Here is a 24,087-nt window from a genome sequence, read left to right as displayed (position 1 = left end):
TGTCGTATTTATTTAAGCTTTTAGAGTTGCTTCAAGAAGAAATATTAGTGTTTGTGTAAATTGACTCACCTCTTCTTTGTTAACTTAGATCTTGAATGAAGATGATATTGAGCAAATTGCTGCTTTGGACCAGAACGTTTTTTTTTTTCAAGGTTTAGTACAATACAAGTTACTTACTACTACTTCCAGAACTCTCTATGTGAAAATTAGCATTTTTTATTTCCCCTTCGATCTTCGTAAATTTCAAAAGCGTCATCTTTAATTTGTAGCAGACAACAGATGATAGATTAGAATCATGATCAGTTATGTAGTTGCAATATCTAGAATAGTTGGAGGCACACTTCGAGGTGCAGGCAGGCTTTAATATATGAGTTATGGATAGAACGAAACAACAACTTCATTGCAATATTCATCGCTCACCTACTACAGTCACATGCAATATAGAGAACACCATTAAAACAGAATCACCACCTTCATATCAGAAAGTGATTCAAGATGTCTGGTTTAAGCCGTTGGTTCTCCAAGACAAGACTTCAAAGCTTTATAAAGGATATCTTGTGGAGAAGGAGACAATGATTTAAACTAAACACTTTATTCCAAGGTCGTCAAGCTACCTAATCAACGTCCACATATAATTTTTACAAAGGCAGATCTTATCCCGGTTTATTATGTTGTATTGGAAAATTGAACTAAATTAGATGACTTCAATTATTGAGATTGATTGGAAAAAATATTGTACTTGGTAGTGATATACAATGAGTAGGTTAGAGTTATAATAAAAAAAAATCACATTTACTATCATCCAATTTATATATTATTAAAGTAAATTTTAATTTTTATTTATCTAAGTATTTTTTCTTTTTTTTTGAAAATTGCGGACTCACGTACCAATGTGTAACAAAAATTACAGTAATCACAATTTGTTTAAGTCTAGTTTTTTTTTCATTTTTTACTTTACAAACTACAACAAATTATAAAAATATGTAAAACAAAAAAATACCATCGATCACTACAGAAAAAAAACTTTATTAATTATGATATTTGATTCCAAACAACATAAAAACAAATAGTATTTTAAAAATACAAAATACATTTAATAAATAAAAAATAAACTAAAAATAACCCGCAGCTTAGCGGGGTACCAACCTACTTAGTAACACTGTAACTTCCGAATTTCTTTCTCTCAGGCTTCGACTTCAATAGTCGTTCTTCTTTTCCTCCATTGTAAATGACGAATGAGCCAGACATGAGATTACAACTACCTAGCTCACCACTTCTTATCAACATCTACTAATACCTTTCCTATAATAACCAATCTTTTGTCAACAATGAATGCAATCGTACTACCCATCAATTACACCTTCATTCTAGCCGCAAACACCACAAAAGATCATTTATGTCTTTTAACCCTGCAACAAAAAGACAGTATGACTTTTTCCTGATATGAGGTTCTCGAAATGGCATTTCCCAAAAAAAAAAAGTTTATTTGATAACATAATTGACAAAATTACCTTTTTTATCATAGATATTAAAAATCTTATTAAAACCTAAAACGTGAAAATGATATACCATTCATTATTAAAACATAAAAATATTACTAAACATGACGTGAAAACTATCATGGTATAAGTTGATTGGATCAATTTTAAATGTATCTATCGTAATATTGCAAAAAAAACAAAAAAAAAAGTGTTCAAAAACATATGGAGGTTCGAAGTTGGATAGTCATCACTACTATACCACGATATGTTCGTCCAAAGAAAACCACTACTTTTTAACTACCAATTAGAGTGGTTGAGGGTATACCTGAGGTTCATCTCTTTAGAAAAAGACTTAAGAAACTGCGAAAAGGCGAAAGACAAAACACTATTTGGATTTGTATATGTTTTCATCGTGACTTTGGGGCATTAGACATTTTGTTTCAGTTGATCTTGAGGGGTCAATAATATTTGATTATATCAGAAAAATACATAAAAAAAAAAAGTGAAATAGATTTTTCAATGTCGAGTAGTCGCGTCAATCCGGTTGATGCTAAAAGTTAGCCACTTTGTCATTTTTCTTTCGTCATTTTCCATTAAAACATACTGTATATTAAAGAAAGACCCATGAAGCTGCTAATTGACTTTTTTAATTAGGTCACACCCTGATTCAGAGGCCCAATGAAGATAATACACGTGCCATTGATGAACATGCTTCATCCTTCAATGAACCCGTGTGAGGCCATCGCTAACGCGTGGCTTGGTCGTGCCAAGCAAAGGTTACTGCACTTGAGTGGAATTAAGTTAACAATGCAAATTTAATGTTTGTGCATGTGTTATCTTTACTACATAATTGATGATTATTCCCATATCTGTTGGTTTGATTTCATCTTAAACTAAAAAATAATGTAAAACACCAGTAAACTAAGTTTTCATTTCAGAAGTACCATCATAAGATAATATTACAAAGTGTTTAATCCAAAAATACTACAAAAACTAAAAATAATTTTTAAGAGTTTATATATTATTTCAGAAGTACCATCATTCTCCAGGTAAGTTCATCTCTATATTATATAGTCTAACACTTATTGTTGTACAATCTTGGTCGACCTTATTATTTTAATTGATTTCTAAATTGTAAGATTTATCTGGGTATGAAGATTCACTGACCCTATTGCGTCTCTATGTTGATGTCATTCTTACGAGATTCCAAGTTCTACAATACTAAGCCACAGAAAATCTCTTCTTTTCCGTATTATAGTTTGTGTTACTCATTGTGCTTTTATTCTTATGGTTTTTAGAAGTCCATAACGGAGAGAAACATGTCGTAGCAGAGAAGAAAATTGTAATAAAGGAGGTAGAATAGAAGAAGAAGACAATGCCCGCGGGCATGCCCGTTAGACCGCCAATTTTTGCGGGGCGGATATGGGCCATGGTACGTTGCCCGTCGCTCGTCGTGGACCGATACACCACGGATCATTGGAAAAACAGATCATCACGGTTGGTCCGTTTGGTCGTCGGCATGCCCGTTTGACATCTCTAGTTTTAGTTTTGTGGTATATTTGTAAAAAAAAAATTGAGTGGTATTTTAAAGAAATAAAAATAATAATACTATTTTTGAAATTTAAAAATTATTTTAGTAATATTGATGAGAATTGTCCTAAATCCAATAAAACGTATGTACCAAGATCATCAGACAGTATTTAATAGAGGTTGGATATTTAACTCTTTTCTTTTGGCTTAATAACTTGTATTGAACTATTGATCAATATTAGTATAACTCTTTCCTTTTGAAGAGACACTATTAGTATATAGGTTAAATTGGAGTATTTAGCACACAAACTTTCGAGTTATGTTATGTACATGGTGATTTTGGAATTTGGAAAATCATACAAGGAAAACGAAGTGATAATGTGATATGTCTCACTCGAATAAGATAGATACGAGGCGCCTTTACATCCGAAGTGATAGAACCACCCGTGTAACGACACGACACGACATAATTGTCTAATATTACTTTTTTTTTGTTCTCCCTGTAAGCTTTTTTTTTTTTTTTAACTCATAGTGTGTCATCGACCATTTTACAGGACACGAAAAAATATTGAACCATTTTTTCTAAAGTGTATTCATACATTGATACATATAGTTGGCAGAACTTTACAGGACTATAACACATTTTTTAATTATTATTTAGTAGTTGACATAATTAAAAAATGATTATTTGGTAAAATATACGAAAGTTATGAGAAATCTTTAAATTGGATCCGTCGAATGTGCACAACAGTGAGGATGGCAACATCCTGTCGCATAGTCTCAACTTGGTCACCTCTCATTATGAGCAACTACCCAAAGTAAAACTTATATGGGTTAAATAGAGTAAAATTTTACCAAACAAATTAAAAAAACCCAAAAAAAAAAACAAAAGCTTACAATATTGTTATCAAAAATATACAGGAGGATAAGAATATAAAATTTTATAATAGTTGTTCATATATTAGATTAGTAAACGGATCAGTCGATAATGGTTATAAAAAAAAAATTAGAATTCTTATAAGTAGTAAAATATCATTTACTTCCATCCCTAATTTTGCTTAACCAAAATGTTCGTAAGCTATGCCCATAATCTCTTTGGATTGGATACTAAAACAGCTGAATATAGTCCGCTAATTAACTTATTACATATGTGATTTTGATTCTCGCCTATTTTCGTCCATTACTAGAAATTCATTTTTTCAGTACTTTTCCTTCTATGGTTGACTCTGAACTCGATATACATGGAACCATGGAAGCAATTTCGATAAATGCAGTTAATGGACGAAATCAATTTCGATAAATGCAGTTAGATGTAATTATGCATGTTTGTCTATAAGTAATCATAATGAGTTTCTGGCTAATAGTTCGTGATAAGAAATGAATATGCAAATAGATACGAAAATAGTGATAATGTATGGTCAATTATGTAGCCACTAAAATCTTCTATAATGCATATAAAGCTACAACTCTCCAATCGTTCCTACCTACAATTCTTGGGAACCGCAGAATATCATTGGAGAAATCCTGGTGTACAGAGAATTGATTTATACGATTTTATAATTATATCATACCATATAAATAATAAATTAAAGGCATCAAAAATTATATATGTGCTTATGATATTTGAAAATTCCACTCATTTACAAGTTGGCTATATAAGCCTATATATAACGAAGTAATTCTGCAAATAAGCCCTTCGTTAAAATAACTTTTGCAGAAAATAGTTTGTAGGTTTTTGTATGAGGAAAAACACTAAACTATTTTAAAATATCCAAAATAGGAAGATAAAGTAAAATATTTAAAAAATTACAAAGAGTTAGATCATCTCCAACCCATTTCTATATTCAGTTCAAAACTAGGGTTTTGGAGTAAGATTTGATCCAATCCATTTTTTTTTTTTAGAAAAGAGTTCTCCATACTTAATTTGGAGTAGAATTGGAGAAAACCCCAACATCAAAATGGAGTGATTCCATTTTGAAGAAAAAAAAATGGAAAAATGAATTGGAGATACTTTTAGGGTTTGACTATTAAATTGATGGCAAAAAAAAAAAGAAGAAAAAAAGAAGTTATTTTGTTTTAAAGAAAAAAATAGAAATGGGTTGAAGATGCTTTTAAGGTTTAACCCGTACAAAATCCAAAATAAATAAAATTCTTTTGTTTTTAAGAATCAAATGAAGAATTGGATTAAAAATTGTTTTATGGTATGACTAGTAGAAAATAAGAGTAGTAGAAAAATAAAATGTGAATGGTCACCAGTATTATTGTTTGTTCAAACCATTATATAGCTATATATGTACGTACTAATGTATACTTGACTCGATCACTTAAGAAACTCGTTTATCGTAACAAGGTGTTTTACAATCTGCAATTGTCTTTCTCCTTTTTTAATTAACGTGTATCTGGGAAGGACAACTAAAACGTCATCGCCTCATCTTGTTCTCGCATCTTCATTGCTTGGTTGAGCAGATGGACCAAAAACTTGGTTTCCCGTTTAATTACTGTTTTATACTTTCATGTTCTTTTGTTCTTGTTGTTGTTGTTGTGATCCATGTGTAAAGTTTTCTCAGCTAAACGTTTATACTATCAATGAAATATTTACAATTTAGAAGAAAAGAAAAAGATTTCAAATTGTATCAAATAATAAATAAATTAGTTACGTAATAATTATGTAATAATGTCCAAAGACATGTCATTCATGCATATTAAATTTAAATTAAATAACAGATCATGAATTGCGATACGAAATTTTAAAAATAATTCAAGTTTTAATTAATGATAGTTTGAAGGTTTTTCATACATATGAAGAAATTAAGTTAAATTTAATTATAATTGCATTACTTTTTACAATAAACAGTTTGTATACAATATTAATTTTTTTTTCTTTTTAAAACTGAAGACATTTCTTATTTAACTAAAAAAATGTATAACAACTTTAATTAACTTTTTTTTTTGAAACAACCTTTTTAAAAACTTGGATTAATTAGTAATTGAGAGATCTAGTACTTTATTTTTATTTTATCATGGGGAGGGTTATTAAAAGAAGCTGAAAGTATATTTATTATTATGATATGGAGCCCATAAATCTGCTAATAAATAACCATCTCTCCAAAAACTTCATACCACCTGAGAACCACAACTCTTAAGACTAACAGAGAAAAAAAAAAAAAAAAAAACTTTTTCATTTTCTTTTTCTCGCAAACCACATAGTGTCGACATGGGTTACTGCCAAGACGACCAGCTAGTGAACACGATCTGCGATCTGTACGAAAAGATCTCGAAGCTCGAGACCCTGAAGCCTTGTGAAGATGTCGACACTCTCTTCAAGCAGCTCGTGTCCACATGCATACCACCAAACCCTAACATCGACGTCACCAAGATGTCCGAAAGCATCCAAGAGATGAGATCAAACCTCATCAAAATTTGTGGAGAAGCTGAAGGTTACTTGGAGCATCACTTCTCTTCAATCTTAACTTCTTTTGAAGACAACCCACTTCACCATTTGAATCTATTTCCTTACTACAACAACTATCTCAAATTAAGCAAGCTCGAGTTCGATCTCCTCGATCAGAACCTTAACGGATCTGTTCCAAAGACTGTAGCCTTCATTGGCTCTGGTCCTCTCCCTCTTACTTCCATTGTTCTTGCCTCTTTCCATCTCAAAGACTCGATCTTTCACAACTTCGACATCGATGCATCAGCGAACTCGGTTGCAGCTCGTTTGGTTTCGTCTGATCCCGATCTCTCTCAACGTATGTTCTTTCATACCGTTGACGTAATGGATGTGACCGAGAGCTTGAAGGGCTTCGACGTTGTGTTCTTGGCTGCTCTTGTCGGGATGGATAAAAAGGAGAAAGTTAAAGTCATCGAGCATCTTGAGAAACACATGTCTCCTGGTGCTTTGCTCATGTTGAGAAGCGCTCATGGACCTAGAGCATTTCTCTATCCTATCGTCGAACCTTGTGATCTGCAAGGTTTCCAAGTTTTATCTGTTTACCACCCGACCGATGAAGTTATCAACTCCATTGTTATCTCAAGGAAGCTCGGTGGAGATGGTATTAATAATGGTGTTGTTCATGATCACATAGATCAAGCTTCGGATCTCGCGTGTAACTGTTCCAAGATCCACGTGATTATGAACAAGAAGAACATTATCGAGGAGTTCGCAGGCGAAGAACAACTTACTTAAAAAATAGCTGCTTGATTAAAGTTTTCTTGATCTATCTTATGATGTGCCTTTTTAAAATTACGAAAAATGTTGGCTGTTTTTGCTACAGTCTTGATCTTGTCTTCATCTTCTTCTTTTGTTCTGTTTCTTAGCATCTGATTTGAAATTGACAATGACCACTTCTTTTTTGGTTGTGGATTCTGTGATGTCTATTGCAATTTGCAAAGGGTGGTCAATCAGATTCTGTTAGACAGAACCGATTATTCTTGTCGGAAATAAAACAAAGATATGAACATAATAAAGTGTCCCATTATTACGATAACGATACGATTGGTTGGAAGTTTTTGCTTTCGGCTCTGTTCAAAGAGCAGACTTTGTAAGATTACATCCTAAAGTAGAAAAAGATCTAATTCCTCAGAACATGATTCTTGTGCTGCTCATGTCGTCTATGAAAATAGAAGAGCATTGTTTCTATTCTAAGTTCCAATTGTCGCAATTTAGATTCAGAATCTTAAACCTATTTTAAAGGAAACTCTCCAACATGCAAACAACACACATTGGGAAATGAAAAATGGCAATAGCTTTGAATAATTGAAGAGTTTAACCTGAACAAGATGTCAAGATCCCGGTTTTTATATTCTACGATTCACCGGTAAATATATGAACAAAACCAGAACCGGTATCTTTTTGGACCGCAAACAAAAAACTGGTTAATGATCATTGAAAAATGCTTACTGGGTGTGCAAAATCTTTCACCATGTACGCTGCTTAAAAGATCCATCTCCCTAGGTTACTGTTTGAGGCAGTATCTCGACCTCAGTTTGTCTAAGACCTCTGAATACTCCACTGGAGTTGCTTTATGGCAAAAAACATCCTCCCATATCTTCAGAAGCTCTGCTCCAAAAGAAATCAAATATCACAAATATTATGATGCAAGGTCATTTACACAACATGTATATGCTCTGATTATATTAAAGATCGTTGACATGACATGAAGCAGATAAAGGGAGTACCGTTTTTCTCGGTTGAGGTAAGGCACATGACGAGCATGTTGAATCTAGGAACCTTTGTTAGGTTCTCAATGTATTTGACAGCCAAATCCATGTCTTCACTGCAACATTCAGAAAACCATAAGCACCTTTTTTTTAACAGACTTTCTAGTGAGGCCAAAATATACAAATGTTCAGCTTACTCACGCGAAAAATGAGGCTACACATTTTATTATGTCAACTAGCACCGGAGAAGTCAAGGCGTTCTTGAAAACCTGAGGTAAAGAGCTCGGAGACATGACCTAATACATTTACAAACATGATGGGTGACACTGTTATTCAGGAATTCGATAAATAAGTTTTGGCAGGTGGTACTTAACTCCATCCACTAAGAAAGAGGAATGTGCTAACAAACCTTCAACAGTTGGGTTTGTAGGGCACGGTCGCCAGAAAAACTCCGCCAAGAGTTCTCAAATTCGTAAGCTGATTTTGGGGCTTTAATGTTTTTAGAAACTTCAGTCATTGCAAGTGACGCTGCATGAGCAGCAAGCTCGTGTACTGATGGTTTTAGTTCCAGCTTTTTGGAAACCTTGTTTCCCTGTAAAATTAGAGTAGGGACAAGTTTTGTAGCATCAGACTGGATTTTGTTGTATCACGTCAACCTTTTTATAACAACACTCAGATCACCAATACTTACCAGTGCAGAAGGCTGAGTACCATTTCTGTCAGAAGACTTCGCCTCCTTTTCATAACTTGGGCTTCTAGGCGTCAATTTTTTGCTGTCTAGATTTTCCGTGAGAGCTGCAATTTTCTTCGTACCTTCTTTTCTTTTCTCCTGAGATGCCACACAAGAATAAAAGTTTGGATGACAAGTACCATGAGACAAGCTCTCGAAAATTCCATCTGGGCTAATTAGAGATAAAGATTCAATGTGATAATAATATCAGACAAACTTTACTAGTATAACAAATTCTACACGACCTTTTTTAGATGTGCATTTTTGAACTTAGGATATATCAAACAGAATAAACTTTGGAATATACCTCAGGTTGTACATTTTCAATGAGCTTCTTTCCCGAACTTTCCTTGCTACCTGGAAAAGGCTGAACCATATCCCTGTTCGTTTTGGCCCCTAGAGTCACCGGCTTCATAGTCATTTCTGCATTTGACATTTTTGTTTTCTTATCCAAACCTGATTTTTTGAGTAAGTCTTGTGCAGTGCTTTGCATTGCTCCACTGGCTTTCTCAATGATTTCCTGCTCCGAATTCAAAAAGTTAACCGTTTGCGAAGCATAGAAAGTTTATCTGGCAAATATACAGAAAACAACGTATGAAAATATTACTTTCTCGAGCAAAGATTTGATGTTGGCATATTGCTTCTTAAGTTCCTCGCTCTCAGGCTCCAATCTTAAAGCAAACTCCGCATCTGCAAGTAATTTTAATCACCTTACATATCCAGCAACATGTAATAAAGAAATTGTATGTATCTCAAGAGAACAGATTGAATGAATATATGGGTCTGGCCGTCTGGGTGATACCTTCTTTGGCCTCTTTAATCATTCCAAGTTCTTTTCTAGCTGTCGCTCGGCGTGAGTATGCTTTTATATATCGATCATCCAGATTTAAGGCTTCTGTGCAGTCTACCTCAGCCTCTCGATATCTAACGTAAGAAACATTTTACAAAGATCAGAAAAAATAGCTTAGAGATTATCTGCTGATGGAAGACAAGACAAACAAGCCTCACACTCATGAAAGACAAGACAAACAAGCCTCACACTCATGGAAACCAATAAAAAAGACAATGAGCTATAACCTTTTGATTTTTAGGTAAGCCATCGCGCGATTTGCATAAGCCACAGCATTAGGTGATAAAGCAATGCTCCGAGAGTAACAATCAATCGCCTCATTAAATTTCTTCTGCTTGAAAAATTCATTCCCCTGTATTGAAGAGTAAGATCCATTAAGTATACATCACCAAGAGGATCTCACATGATAAAAGCATAGCTTGAAGACAATTAAGTACCTGCTCCTTCTCTGAATTAGCATCCAATGGACTTTCTCCGATCAAACTACTCGACAAATCACTAATAGAACCATGATTCTTAACAAAGTCATACTCCCCTGAACCACCTGGTCTAAATATCTCATTACTCTGAAAGTTCCAAAACAAAAAAAACCTTATAAGGATGCAATCAAACTTATAAAATGGGAGTAACTTCTGAATTTTTTTTAATTCCAAGGTATACACATTCAAAAGAAGTAAAGAACGAACCGGATTCAACGAATTAGAAGGTCTCTGCTTCATCTTCTTGTCTTTATCCTTCAATGAAAGTTCCCAATCCTGCAAGTCATTCAAAAATCCCTGGAAATCCTGTAAACCAAAAAAAAAAATCGAATCTAAATCTACTTCATTCATAATCTATACACATAAACAAGTATACTACAATTCGTTCTATTAATAATCTAGATAACGAAGTGGAACTAAGAAGCGCGAATCGTTTCCATTTTTTTTTTTTTTTTGTTTCTTCTCAATCCTTAGTAAACAGCGACCTTAGGTAGAGGCGATTCATGAAACGAAGATGAATTGAGTTAAAATTGGTTACCTGAGTTTGATCTCGGCCGTGTTTGTTCGGTGACCTAGCCATACTGAGAGATATTCTCCGGCGAGAAAACAGTCGACGAGAATGAGCAAAGACGATTCTAGAAGGTGAAGAAGACTCAAGAGAGAGAGTTGAAGTTTGAATATTACTGGACTTGGGCTTATTTGATAGTTGAGTTTATTCGGGTCGGGTCATGTATAAACCCGCATTATTTCGGGTCGGGTCAACTCATTATATAAACCGATAAAATTGATTTTAGAGTGGGTAACCAATAATATTGATATTTGTGATTGAGTCAGGTCAATAACCGGTTTAAACCGATAACATTGATATTTGTGTGAAACAAGACAGGTCCATAACCGGGTTAAACCGATAAACTTGATATTTGTGTGAGATCGAGTCAGGTCAAGAACCGGTTTAAACCGATAAAATTGATATTTGTGTGAGATCAATAGATCAATAACCAGGTTTAACCAGTAAACACCGGGTTAGAACCGGTTCAGTTTGTTTCTTGAGCAAAAGGAAATCGCAGAAGTCTTTTTAGTGAGAGGTAAACAAAAACGAAAAAAACATCAGATCTTGAAGAAGAAGAACCTAAAAATCTCAGAAGCTTACTACGAATTTTCGAGAAGATGACTGTAAGTATTCAGATCAATCTGTAAACTTTAATGTTTTTATTCACTGTGTATGCTTCTGATTCTTCTGGGTTTGATTTATTTGTTCCTGATTTTGATTTTGTTCTTCGTCTGAGTAGTTTACTATTCCGATTGAGAACGGAGATGCTGGGAAGGTCGCAGAAGCTGAATCACAAAGAACGCTGTAAAAAATTCTCTTTCTCTTATGCTTATTATGTAGGGTTTTCGATTTTAGGATTCGATTTTGGATTTTTAGGGTTTATGTTGTGAAATTTTGGTTAGGTACCCATATGTTACTGGAACTTCAATTGTTGCAATCAAGTACAAAGATGGGGTTTTGATGGCTTCTGACATGGGAGGTATGTTTCTTATTCCAAGTTTCAGCTCTTTCGTTGTTGCATTTCACTGTTTTACGGGTAATTTGTACTTGTACTTCCATGCTCATTAGGTTAAGTAATTGAATTTAGTCTTGGATTCATGTTTTCTTAGGAGTTTGCGCAAGTTTACTTGCAATCTATGTTTAGATTTATGAGCTTGATTGCTTGCAGCGTTTGCTTTGCGTCACTTGTGTTTGTTTTAGGTAAATCTGTTTCTTTTTGGTGAGAGATCACAGCACGGTATTGAAATACATCATGGGTATTGATCAGCATGAATTCTGAATGATGTTTAGAATCTTATTATTGACATTGATTTTGTTTTCGTAGTAGATAGTCCCATGTATGCTCTTTTGTATACATTCATGGTCTGTTAAGCATTCAGGTTGTTTGGAGTGGTAGCTTCATCCACATGGTTCCTTTTAATTTTATTTATTTAGTGTCTTTTATGCCTCATTTGTAGTATGGTTAGTATCTTTTGTTGCAGTTCTTTAGCTGTTACTTTAATACACATGATCTGTTTGAGATATTCAGACATGATGATGAAAGTGAGATACAACGTTTCTGGTCAACTTGGTTGGTTGCATCTTTTTCGGGTCTGCAATTGCTTTCATGATAAGAATATGTATTTGTGGCTAAAACAAAGACATGCAATTGCTTTTTTGCTGTTTATTGGTCTGCTTTCTTGTGACAGTTTAGTTTTCTCATGCGTTTGTTTGCCTACCTACATATTCGTTCCAATATATACACCGGCTGTTCCTGCTCTCTGTTATCTTAATATTTAGGGTGGGCTATAAGTTGAGGATTATTTCATTGATTTGAGTGCACAAGTTTGAATGAACAAGAAAATATAGTTGATAAGTTTTGACTGCTTCTAGTCCCTTGTGTACATTAGCGAGATAGTTTAACACCAACTCACTATATGCAAAAGAACTATCAGATGTCTGTATGGTTAGTGATGCTGATGATCTCTGTGTGTACTTGGTTTCCTGGAATTTTTTCATCTGAGAGTAAATGATGATACTTTTGTAGCTTCAACTCACCTTCAAACTTTTGCGAATCTGTAGGTTCATATGGATCCACCTTAAGATACAAGAACATTGAGAGGATGAGGGCTATTGGCAAGCATTCTCTTCTTGGTGCCAGTGGAGAAATCAGTGACTTTCAGGAGATTCTCCGTTATCTTGATGAGCTCACGTAAGAATCTGTTTGTTTCAATTTTTCTCTTTTAAAAAAAAAAAATATTTCCTTCTTGTTATGCCTCACGACCCCTCGTTTTTACACAGCCTGAACGATAACATGTGGGATGATGGTAATTCTTTGGGACCAAAAGAGATTCACAACTATCTGACCCGTGTGATGTATAACCGTCGGAACAAGTTTAACCCTCTGTGGAACACTCTCGTCCTTGGAGGCGTCAAAAACGGGAAAAGTTACCTTGGAATGGTATGCGTCAGACTTTTCATTCACATATATATAATAATCTTCTTTTGAATGTAGCTAATGATTTGGTTTTGTTTGATTCTCTCTAGGTTTCAATGATTGGTGTTAGTTTTGAGGATGATCATGTTGCCACTGGCTTTGGAAACCATCTCGCGAGGCCAATTCTTCGTGATGAGTGGCATGCGGACCTGAGCTTTGAAGATGGTGTCAAGCTCCTTGAGAAATGTATGCGTGTGCTTCTTTACCGTGACAGATCTGCTATTAACAAGCTTCAGGTTTGTCTTTGATAACAAGTTTTTTGCCCGTTATCTTATCTCATGAACAAGAATAACCTCACATTTAGTTTGGTTGGAGTTCTTCATCTGGATTGTAATAACGGTAAACATGAAAAATGTGCAGATAGCAAAGATCACAGAAGAAGGCGTGACGGTTTCTCAGCCATACTCATTGAAGACATTCTGGGAATACTCATCGTTCCACAACCCAACCGCCAGTGCTGAAGGCTCCTGGTAAGAAGCGAGAAGCAACCACATTCTCTGGAGTTCTTTGGAGTAAGCTTTTAAAATTTATGTGATGTTGTTAAACGCTTGTACTGTAGTTGGTTTCTTCATGACATTCCAGAGTTCAGATCAATGAGGATTTATATAAAGTTCTGGATATCTTTGGATTTGACGTTGTTTTCATATCTTTGGATTTGGTCCGGACCGGGCGTGAAAACATTAGTAAAACTAGTTTATCTTTTTTTCTCTGTAAATGAAAAAAAAAATGAAGTTCTAAATTTAAAATCGTTTTTAACCTATAGGAGATCTTTGTTTTATCATGAACAATTTTTTACTTTTAACTTTTTTGCCTTCAAAGTTTTCTCTATTCTTCCTATTCCAGTTTCAACAGTCGTTGCTTTTTTTTTTTTTTTCAATCAACCGGAGGCTTTCATAGCTCCGGCCACCATCGATTCGACTAGGAATGATCTTTATTGTTTTAAATCTTTGGTGGTTTGTTCCTCATTCGGCCAGTTTGAGCTGTTGACATTCGTCGGATTTGGATATGGAAATGTTTCGGCTACGGTATTTCCAGCCATAACTCATCTCTGTAATTGAATTCAGTGTATCTTGTTGACAATTGTTTTTTTTTTCTTTCTATTTTCGTCGAGTTTTAGCTTGAAATCGGATTTGCTTTGCTTAACAAGAGCTTCCTCTTGTTCAGGCTGGAGATTTATATGGCCTATTCTTGATTTGTCCACAATTAGTTATATGTTTGGTGTTTCGGTTAGGCGGCTTTTAAAGTTTATACAAATGACTAACTCCCATATGTAGGCGATATCAGAATGATTAGCTTTTTCCGACCTATTTAGATGAAGTAGAGAAGAGCAACAAGGAGTTCTCTCATTTTGATTTCTTTATAATTCTTCGTAGTACCAATTTCAAAGCGGATAAATTAGTACGAAATATTCATGTTTTACTGCATTTTGTATTGTATGTAAATAATGTTTCTCCGGTTTTGTTAGCTCACCCTTTTACTTTAAGAAATTGTTGACAGAAAAAAAAAAAGATAACATGTGTTTATTATATTTTTTTTTTACTTTTCCAATTTAACTAAATTAATACTGTTTTTTTCTAAAGACAACATTGTAATACTCTTTTCTCATTTTGTATTCATATCTTTCACACAATTTCATAAAATTTATTAATCTTCTATTGTAACCTGCCCTCTCATTATTTTATTAATCAAAATTGTTTTAGTACAATACATGTTTTATTATTATATAATTTCATTTTTCCAGATTTAGTTAAATAATTAGTGGTTTCCTTTAAAGCTAGCTTTGTAGTAGGGAAAGATAAAACAGTTTTGATTAATAGAATAATGAGAGAGTAGGTTACAATAGAAGATTATTAATTTTTAACTAAATTAATATTTTATATTATTTTTTTATATAGAACGGGTCGGATCATTTCAAAATAAATGGTTCCATCCTTCAACTTATATATTCTCTCTAGTCAAATAGCGTAACTAAAACTCATATGAAACTAACTATAAGAAGAAGTTGAATATCCTTTCCTAATTTTAATTTTAAGTATGATTTAGAAAGAAAAAAAAAATCTTGGGTGAAATTTTATAGTTACATTAAAAATTTAAGAATTATTTAGATTAAAATACTAATAGCTAAGTTCTTATCTAAATACATTTTCAAAAATTAATTTTCACTATTACTAAATGTAAACTAATTTCAAATGATAATAATTAATTTATTTTTCATACAAAGAATATTAATTTTCTGAAAAATTTTACAAGGATTTTCTATTATATAAATAACTAAAGATTCAAGTTACCATTTTTACAACTTTATTTTCCATCTAAAAAAGCGGATTAATCCTACAGCGTAAAAAATAATATGCAATATAACATATTGCCATCACCATTAAGTTTGTAAAGTTTTGATAATCATATATCAAATCAAAGCTTTGGCAATGAGGAAGCTAAAGATTTTAACAATATAATGTACGTAACCACTAAAACGTATAAAACATATGTATGAGAGTTATATTGCATAATATATTTGACTTAGGGTATGGTTCATCTACATTTTTCGGAGATAGGTCGTAATATTAAAAAAAAGTGATTTTGATGTTTTTTTGCAGAAAATAAATTTATACTTGCGAATAAATTTATTAAGATGCCAAAAAATAAAAACAAATAAACTAGTAAAAGATCATACACATATGACATTAATACTTGCGATTTTTTTGGATTAATTATTAATTCATTCAAAGATTTAAAATTTACCAAAAAAAATTAAAGACCAAACAAATTGGCTATTAAATTTCTATATAAAAAATGTTTCCCAAAATTGGCTCATTTGAGTCAAGCAATTAAAGTCGATGACCAGAAAAAAAATATAAGACCAAACAAATCCTTTTTTGAAACGTTGTCTACTTTACAAAAACCAATTGAGCTCTTGTTACAATACAAATAAGAATAATCAAAAAATGGATCGTGGAAAGAGGGTGATGCACCATACAGTCGATTTCAATCTAAACGTTGAACCACCACCAGAGGGAGATGAAGAGTGTACGATGGTGAACACAATTACAATTCTTGAGGTTGAAGTCGATGATCCAGATATGGAACCACCACAGAATACAGAAGGAAAGTGCCAGATGGCGAAAAAAATTCCGATTTTCGAGCTTGAATCCATACTAAGTGATATGATGCGCCTAACTTCGAGAAAACAAAAAAGGCGTTTCAAGGTGATAATAGTCAATTTAAAAATATATCATAGTATATATATATTTTTTTGTTTTGTCTAAAATTACCAAACAAAAATCTTTAAGACCCTGAAAATATAATCCAAGCTAGGTATAAAAAGGGTTCATAAAAATCTAGGAATAGGTTCAAAATGGTTTTGGTTTAAACATAAAAAAAGTTTGGATTTTTTAAATAAAATTTTTAGTATATATATTTGAAAGCAAAAAAGCTGGGTTTGTGTTGTTTTAGGGTATTTTCTTTAATTATAGTTTGTCTACAAATCATTAATAAAATTTATGTGAATTTAGGTGTTGAAGAAGAAGCTGATACAATACATTAAAGAAAACGACATGCCTATTGAAACCAGAGAACTGGAGATAATCGAAGAACCACACTTGTTGTGTGAAATCATAATATTTTTGAAAGAATTGATAACTATGGATCTGTAGGTTTTCTCATCTTAATCGGCCTTCTCAAATGATAAGAAGAAGGAGTAATACACTATAATGGAGATCATGATCATTTATCATTATAATGGATCATATTTTAACAATTTGTCGTTTGCTTGTTTTTTCAAAATTTTAATGAATAATTTCAGATTTAATGGATTATATAAAATCATTTTGTGATATTGTCCATTGGATTTTGATAATCAGTATAAGCAGTTTTAGTAAGGAATGGGTACCCTACAATAATTGGAGCGGAGAAATCTATCTCTATAGCGAACCGTTTTTTATTTATCATTCATAAATTATGTAAACAGAAAAAAAATTGAAAGAAATCTGTTGTAAACCAACTATAAACTAATTTTACATAAAAAATAAACTTATTCTCATCAGTGCAGAAGCTAAGAATGGATAGGACCTGAGAGTCCTACTCAAGGTAAGATCTTTATGGGGGTGAAAGTCCTCCTCTCTAGACTTATACAAAGCTCTCTTTAATATAACTCTTTATTATCAATTCAATAAGTGTCCATACATCTGAGAGTTTGATCCCCTTTTATAAGGGATAATCATATCTAAAAACTAAGGGAAGAAATAAACATCAAATATTCTAATTCTAATCCTAAAAGTAAAGAGTATATCTTCTTCTAACATAAAATAGAAAACTAACATAAATACTCATTGAAAGCTACGTAAAGACCACATAAAACCCGTAACTTGTTGGGCAAGAAACACAACACCAAGGCCTAACAATAATGAATAATATGCTGCATCATTCACGATGGTTTGTTGTTCATCCTAAAAATAGAGAGGTTTAATCCATTAATTGTTCATTCGTTTTTTCCGCAACATCAATCTAGAGCTTCAATATAAGTATTATTGGACCACCAAAAATAAAAACAAACATATTCCCCCCCTATTGGAAAATAAAAACTAAAGACACACATTACGTTTGTGGAGGGAGACTGCATTGTCTTAATGGGCCGATTTATACAAAGAAACGAAATACAAGGCCCAGTAGATAGATATACCTGTTTAGCAACTAAGTTATTAGTCTAACCTACGCCCTTTGTTTCTCTGGCTTCTTCTTCTTCACAGAAGAGAGTGAAGACGGTGAAGTTCATCTTCTTCTTCGTCAACTCCAATAAACCATAAACCCTAATTCCAGCGTACCTTTGCTCAAAATTCGATCCTTTGAATCTAAATCAGGTAAATTTTTGTTTAATCGACCTCTTAATTCAAGTAATTAGCTTTTTGTCTTTGTTGTGAATCTAAATCAAGATCCTTGAATTACCTCAGACTCTAAACCATGACCCTGAAAACGAATTGTGAATTGGATTCTAAAAGTCTCTTCCAAATTGATTATTGTGTTTCCTCTACAGGCTTGCTTAAGTTGATAACAAATGGGAATCTGTATTTAGCTGTGTATTTCTAAGCTATAAGCTCTTTGTTGCTGTGGATGTTCTGATTTCATGATCTGATGCTGATGAGTAATATATATTCAGGGACGTCTTCAAGTATGTGGAGCTTTGATTTTTGAGTCAAGCAAAAACAATTATGGAAAGTCTTGGAGGTATAGGGTTCAGTAATACTAGCAGTGCAACAAAGAAGAAGAGAAGCACAACGTTGCGCCGGCCTTGGAATGAACGACAGTTACAGGATGCTTCGTCGTTGCCATCCACACCAATCCCTGACAGTGTAAGAAACCACCAACATATAAATCTTTGCAATGTAAACATAATTCTTATTGTACAATATTACCTCTTTTACTTGTGTGAGAATAGTTTTCGTGGTAGGTATAGTATTCATACTTCTTTAGTATTTCTGTAGAGCACTTTTACTCTGCGGCCGTAAAAGTTTCTGCCTATAGATGTATGTCTAAATCAATGACACTTGAGATCATTGTGTACTAATATATGAGTTAGTTGTGTTAACTGATGTGTAAGATTTTGGCTTTGTGTTGGTAGAATGAGAATAAGATAGAAGAGATAGAAGCAGTGGAGTCAGATGAAGGTTCTACGAATGGTTCGTTCCAAGGAAGTAACCTAGTGAGGCAAGGTGGAGCTCACAGCACTGCATCAACTGAAGGGTTTCTTGTCCCTTGTAAAAGGAAACACTCAATTGACACAACAGAACATCGAGCGGGTTTTGATGAGAATACCATCAAGAAGGTTAAGCTAAAACTCGGTGGTTCGTCAAGAACTGTAAATGTAGTTTCTGCTTCTGATGGTGCTTCTGATATTGGATTGTGTTCGACAAAGTCTTCTCATGCACCAGATGATGCCTTGGCAATTAGTCAGACCAACCAGGTACTAAGTCCTTTCTCAAATGCTGAAATATATGTCTCAATTTCTCACTGGAGTCTGTGCTAGTAACTGCCTGAGATGTTCAGTGTTTCTGATGAAATTTGTCTCCTACAGTTGTAATTGGTTATTGTTTTGCTTCTTTACTCACAGGAAATTTCAAACGAGCGATCCACTAAACTAAGAGAGAGACCGCTGGACACCGCAAGCAAATCAGATTCATGTAATGATACCCAAGATAGGAAAACAAAAACGAATCCGATCCGTAAAAGCAACCGGATTTCTAAGAGGCGTGTTTTGGATGAGGGACTCGATAGTCTTGATGATGATGACGAGGAAATTCAGTTTCTCAAAAGGATGAAAATGGCTAAAGTTGTGGCTGTGGAAGATGATGACGATGAAGAAAGGAGCAGAAAACATAAAAAGCTTTCCAAGGTAATGAAACAAAATGTAGAACTCCCACGTGGTGTAGGAGCATCAGAGAAGTCAGGTAAGAAGGATAAAACGGGAAAAGCATTTGACGACGCTGATTATGTCAAGGACGATGACGATGAGGAAGAAGAGGTTGTATCAGATGTTGAGCCAGGAAATAAGAGCTCGAGAACTAGAAGAAGAGTAGCTGAAGAAGGTCAGAGTGAAGTTAAGACAGAAATGACTGTGACTACTCGTAGACGTTCTGGACATAGTGGAAACCTTATTGAGTTTCCTTGTGGCTTACCTCCAGCTCCACCTAGAAGTAAGCTTGATGAATATCTGACTTGCTCGTTTTAAAACAATCCCTATGAATTTTTTAATGGCATACTTGCTGTGGCGCTTGGATTAGATTGTTGACACAATCGCAGGGCCTACTCTGGTTGTCACATTAGTTCAGAGACTTATACTGTTGCTCAACATATATTCTTATCAAATTGTTCTCGGACATAAAGTTGTTTGCTTGTTTTGTTTGTTTATAGAGCGAAAAGAAAATGGATTAGAGGTTGATCAGCAAATAAAGAAAGCTGAGGCTGCTCGGAGACGTAAACTGCAAGTCGAAAAGGCAGCTAGAGAGTCAGAGGTTTGGTCCTATTTTAGTTTTTTCAGTTGAATGGTTAAATCGAGCAAGCTTAGATAATATCTTTCGCTTCGGGTAGGCTGAGGCAATCAGGAAGATTCTGGGCCAAGACTCTAGCAGGAAAAAGAAGGAAGATAAGATAAAGAAACGCCAAGAAGAGAAGGCCAAGGTATAAACTGCAATTGTACTTTCGAAAGGTCATTCGCATTGTCCATTCTGTTGAATGAAACTATGAGCATCCCATATGAGTTCTTGTCTAATAATCTCATGATTGTTTGAAATCTTTTGTAATGCAGGAGAAGGCTGCAGACACGATTGCCCGTAGATCAGACACAGTAAAGTGGGTGATGGGTCCTTCAGGAACAATCGTAACATTCCCAGAAGAACTTGGATTGCCAACTATATTCAGCTCTACACCTCACAGGTACGATTAGAAGTACAGCTATGAATTTGATGCAAGGACTCATTACCTCATTGAGATTTACGCAATGCCGTTTAAACGAAATTTAACTTGGTTCAACCTTGCAAATGATACAGTTATCCTCCACCGCGGGAGAAATGTGCTGGTCCAGAATGTACAAAACCATACAAATACAGAGATTCAGAGACAAATCTACCATTGTGCAGCCTCCGATGCTACAAAGCGATCAAAGGCTAAATGATGGATATATATATATATATATATATATTGTGAATCATACTCGTATAAACCGTTTGTTGTAAATAATAATAAGAAAGCACTATAGGAATAAGAATCGAATGTTTTGTTGTTAAATAAGAATTGAATGTCTATAAAACATAGATATATGTTTATTTCCTTGGGGAACAAATTTATTTCTTAATTTATTTACAAATTTATTTCTTGAATCCAATAAGTTGTTTGCTCAATCTATGTTCCAGTCGAGGTTTTAATTAAAAATCCTCGCCAATAGTTGTCTCATTCATATTGACCGTAAAAGTAAAGTGGTAATGCACAGTTTGCTACAAGTAATGGCCAGACAAGTCGTTTCAAGACAAGTGCCTTGGAAACGCCAGATTCTAGTAGATGCCCTGGAACTTTGTGATGTTCCAGAAAATGCAACTGTAAGTTTTCTATCTGATGGGTTTTGCATTACCATGATTATACGTTGTTGTTTAAGCAGATCATCTTGCATCTAACAAATTCTACTTGGAATATTTGTTAGGGTGATGGATCAACCGTAGGTGTATCATTTGACATAGCAGAGAACAATAAGTAAATTAATGATAAGCGCAAGGGCTTTTCAAAGAATGCACAATCTGATGTTCCTGAAAGTTCACAATTTAGAAGTCATTCCAACTCTAAGCAACTTGACATCTCTTAGGGCATCATTAATGGGAGAACTTTTTTTTGTGTTCTTAGATTAAATATATAGTGAAAATAATGTTAGATCAGTTGTTAAGATCATAGGTAAAAAAAATGGGAGAACTAATTATGGTGTTCTTAGAATAAAGATATAGTGAAATAATATTCATAAACATTTTACAAATTATAAAAACTTATAAAATAACATTTAAATTGCTTACTTATATAAAAGCAATTATATACTTATAAATTAATATAATATTCTTAAACATATTACAATTATAAAAACTTATAAATTAATATTTAAATTGCTTACTTATATAAGAGCAATTGTATACTTATAAATTAATATAATATTCTTAAACATATTACAATTATAAAAACTTATAAATTAACATTTAAATTGCTTACTTATATAAAAGCAATTCTATACTTATAAATTAATATAATATTCTTAAACATATTACAATTATAAAAAGTTATAAATTAACATTTAAATTACTTCCTTATATAAATAAAATATTTTTTTTTCCCAAAAAATCTCGTCCAATCACATGAAGCCACGTCAAATAAGAACTGGGCTTAGATCAGTTCTATATCAAGAACTAAAAAAAGTGTTCTAAGCCACTATTCATTATTTTTATATTTTTTTTGGGCTAAGAACACCCTTGGTGTTCTCCCATTAATGATGGCCTTAAGAGTATCAACCTACTTTAAATGCTCTGCTTTCCTACTTGTTCTGTTGCGAGTTTACACAAGTAAATTACATTATGGCCCTGTTCAGAAGTGAATAGCTGTGGAAGCCAGCGACCAAAAATATGCCTTTACTTTTCATTTCAATACATGTTTTGTTGGGTTTTTTTAAAACTTTACCGAATTTATAATTAACGAATTTGATATTGTAACCAAACCAAAATATAGTACCAGACTACAGGTCGAATCAGAGTATGAAATTAAGTAAATTAAATATATAATTTCATAAAATGTATAGAATACATAAATTTTCTATTATTTTGTTATAAACAAATCTAAATTTATGTAAATATTTCCCCACGTTGTAGAGCGTGGGTCACTATCTAATTGGACTTTTGAGCCCAAAGTACAAACATTATCATGTTGATTATAATAAATAGAATCATATAACATAACAAATTATATTAATGTGTTCTTAATCAAATATTTTGTGTGTGTAATGTAACAATAAGAACTTGCAAAGTCAATATATTAATTCGATTTAGTTATGCAATAAGTTACTGTTGACCAAAACTTACAAGTGTCATATCTTGTTAAACAATAAAGTACTAGTTTACCTGCAAAAATAATTTATATAAATTTTTTACTTGTCGGATCTATCATATTCCTATCATTCATTGATATTAATATTTTAATTTAATATAGTCAAAAGATATAGTCAACAAAATATATATATATAGTCAAAAGATATGTTCAAAATACAAAATAAATGTCAACAACTTTTTGGAAAAACATTTAATAGCAAAATTAAGCGGATTGGGAAATATGAAATTACCAAAACTAAGATTATTATATAAGTGGAATCTCTCTAAAAATAGCATCATCTTATTCAGTTAAATTTATATAAATAATAATTATCATCATGGGTATCACAAAAGCTTTGGTGATTTTTCAAATTGTCATATTAGCAGTTTTGTTGTCCAACCATATTGTTATTGCCTCAAGTATATTTAAATCTTTTGTGTTTGTGATTGTGATATGCTAATAATCATAACTTTTAGAGTCTATACAAAATTCTAAATAATATATAGACATGTTATACGTAAGTATATATACAAATATACAATACACATGCTTGCATATACACAGGGTCGGTGTAAAAATCGCAAAAATTGTTATGCTCTCTGTTCAGTTTTAGAAAAATGGGCTTTAATTACATATAAATATTTTGTGAAAATTATTTCTGAGCTTATAAATACATTTATATTTAGTATAGTGCCATTGCAAATGCACTTGTTGCTCATTTTATCACCGGCTATGCATATACATATTTTAATATATATTTTTGGTGGTTTTGTGTAGATGCAGAGATCGACAAAGTTTCGGATAATTGCATCTCTCTGTGTATTAGAGGACATGGGTATGGGTCACGATTAATATTTTGGTCAAGAGAATGTTTCGCAGCCTGTACTAAAAAAGGATACCACAGCGGAGATTGTGTAAACTAAGGTGGCCTAGAACGTTGTTGTTGCTATTAGTCCCCTAATGCTAAGCAATTCAAACGTTGTATTTATACAATTCTAGCATCGGACTTATGACTATCGTGTTAATTTACAATAAATAAAATAAAATAAAAAGTAATATTTTTTTTTCTATGCCTTCGCAATCAAACTTAAAAAAAACACATAGTGGATATGAATTATATGATTAATTTTGTATATAACGGGCTTCTACGAGATGTTTTTTTCTTTCTAACAATAAAAGTAACGTTACCCGAAAAAAAATACTCGACCACCTGATGGTCGTGCCTAAG

General features: G+C 33.1%; 4 protein-coding genes and 1 long non-coding RNA gene across 6 annotated transcripts; 4 read left to right on the top strand and 1 right to left on the bottom strand.

Moving 5' to 3' along the window:
* Nucleotides 1–6,050: 6,050 nt before the first annotated feature.
* Nucleotides 6,051–7,498, top strand: LOC104758977 (putative nicotianamine synthase 4). Its single transcript, XM_010481949.2, has one exon. The coding sequence runs from the start codon at nucleotides 6,226–6,228 to the stop codon at nucleotides 7,195–7,197; it is 972 nt and encodes a 323-aa protein (XP_010480251.1). The 5' UTR covers nucleotides 6,051–6,225; the 3' UTR covers nucleotides 7,198–7,498.
* A 235-nt stretch (nucleotides 7,499–7,733) lies between these two features.
* On the bottom strand, nucleotides 7,734–10,925 carry LOC104758978 (uncharacterized). Of its 2 annotated transcripts, none has more exons than XM_010481950.2 (12): nucleotides 10,769–10,925; nucleotides 10,438–10,536; nucleotides 10,189–10,317; nucleotides 9,979–10,103; nucleotides 9,704–9,825; nucleotides 9,509–9,591; nucleotides 9,209–9,421; nucleotides 8,863–9,000; nucleotides 8,581–8,763; nucleotides 8,373–8,467; nucleotides 8,190–8,287; nucleotides 7,734–8,070 (listed from the first exon to the last, which is right to left on the bottom strand). In XM_010481950.2, exons 1-12 carry the CDS (start codon nucleotides 10,808–10,810, stop codon nucleotides 7,967–7,969), a joined length of 1,431 nt encoding a protein of 476 aa, XP_010480252.1. In that variant the 5' UTR covers nucleotides 10,811–10,925; the 3' UTR covers nucleotides 7,734–7,966. The 2 variants fall into 2 exon arrangements, with proteins under 2 accessions (XP_010480252.1, XP_010480253.1); XM_010481951.2 differs by having other exon boundaries at nucleotides 10,438–10,506; nucleotides 10,769–10,899.
* A 330-nt stretch (nucleotides 10,926–11,255) lies between these two features.
* LOC104758979 (proteasome subunit beta type-4-like) lies at nucleotides 11,256–14,002 on the top strand. The gene is made up of 7 exons (XM_010481953.3): nucleotides 11,256–11,403; nucleotides 11,520–11,584; nucleotides 11,683–11,759; nucleotides 12,842–12,971; nucleotides 13,061–13,220; nucleotides 13,307–13,492; nucleotides 13,617–14,002. Exons 1-7 carry the CDS (start codon nucleotides 11,398–11,400, stop codon nucleotides 13,728–13,730), a joined length of 738 nt encoding a protein of 245 aa, XP_010480255.2. The 5' UTR covers nucleotides 11,256–11,397; the 3' UTR covers nucleotides 13,731–14,002.
* A 3,934-nt stretch (nucleotides 14,003–17,936) lies between these two features.
* On the top strand, nucleotides 17,937–21,087 carry LOC104758980 (uncharacterized). Its single transcript, XM_010481954.2, has 8 exons — nucleotides 17,937–18,112; nucleotides 18,409–18,601; nucleotides 18,871–19,212; nucleotides 19,360–19,942; nucleotides 20,160–20,260; nucleotides 20,337–20,426; nucleotides 20,554–20,681; nucleotides 20,795–21,087. Exons 2-8 carry the CDS (start codon nucleotides 18,461–18,463, stop codon nucleotides 20,913–20,915), a joined length of 1,506 nt encoding a protein of 501 aa, XP_010480256.1. The 5' UTR covers nucleotides 17,937–18,112; nucleotides 18,409–18,460; the 3' UTR covers nucleotides 20,916–21,087.
* Nucleotides 21,088–23,156: 2,069 nt separating this feature from the next.
* LOC147925371 (uncharacterized) lies at nucleotides 23,157–23,926 on the top strand. Its single transcript, XR_015583844.1, has 2 exons — nucleotides 23,157–23,278; nucleotides 23,637–23,926. It is a non-coding gene; the product is annotated as an uncharacterized LOC147925371 (long non-coding RNA).
* The last annotated feature ends 161 nt before the right edge of the window (nucleotides 23,927–24,087 follow it).

This window comes from Camelina sativa, chromosome 16 (genome assembly GCF_030686135.1).
Source record: "Camelina sativa cultivar CO46 ecotype springtype chromosome 16, ASM3068613v1".
Classification (NCBI taxonomy): domain Eukaryota; kingdom Viridiplantae; phylum Streptophyta; class Magnoliopsida; order Brassicales; family Brassicaceae; genus Camelina; species Camelina sativa.
This window is presented reverse-complemented; position numbering and strand designations above follow the sequence as displayed.

Bases quoted from the DNA above. Each gene is read 5' to 3' on its own strand.
- LOC104758978 (XM_010481950.2), bottom strand. From the start codon at position 10,810: ATGGCTAGGTCACCGAACAAACACGGCCGAGATCAAACTCAG. The intron at 10,318-10,437 runs GTTCGTTCTTTA...TGGAACTTTCAG, and splicing joins CTTCTAATTCGTTGAATCCG to AGTAATGAGATATTTAGACC. The intron at 8,071-8,189 runs GTACTCCCTTTA...CTTTTGGAGCAG, and splicing joins TACCTCAACCGAGAAAAACG to AGCTTCTGAAGATATGGGAG.
- LOC104758980 (XM_010481954.2), top strand. From the start codon at position 18,461: ATGGAAAGTCTTGGAGGTATAGGGTTCAGTAATACTAGCAGTGCAACA. The intron at 18,602-18,870 runs GTAAGAAACCAC...TTGTGTTGGTAG, and splicing joins CCACACCAATCCCTGACAGT to AATGAGAATAAGATAGAAGA. The intron at 20,682-20,794 runs GTACGATTAGAA...CAAATGATACAG, and splicing joins TTCAGCTCTACACCTCACAG to TTATCCTCCACCGCGGGAGA.
- LOC104758979 (XM_010481953.3), top strand. The intron at 12,972-13,060 runs GTAAGAATCTGT...GTTTTTACACAG, and splicing joins CGTTATCTTGATGAGCTCAC to CCTGAACGATAACATGTGGG. The intron at 13,221-13,306 runs GTATGCGTCAGA...GATTCTCTCTAG, and splicing joins GGAAAAGTTACCTTGGAATG to GTTTCAATGATTGGTGTTAG.
- LOC104758977 (XM_010481949.2), top strand. From the start codon at position 6,226: ATGGGTTACTGCCAAGACGACCAGCTAGTGAACACGATCTGCGATCTG.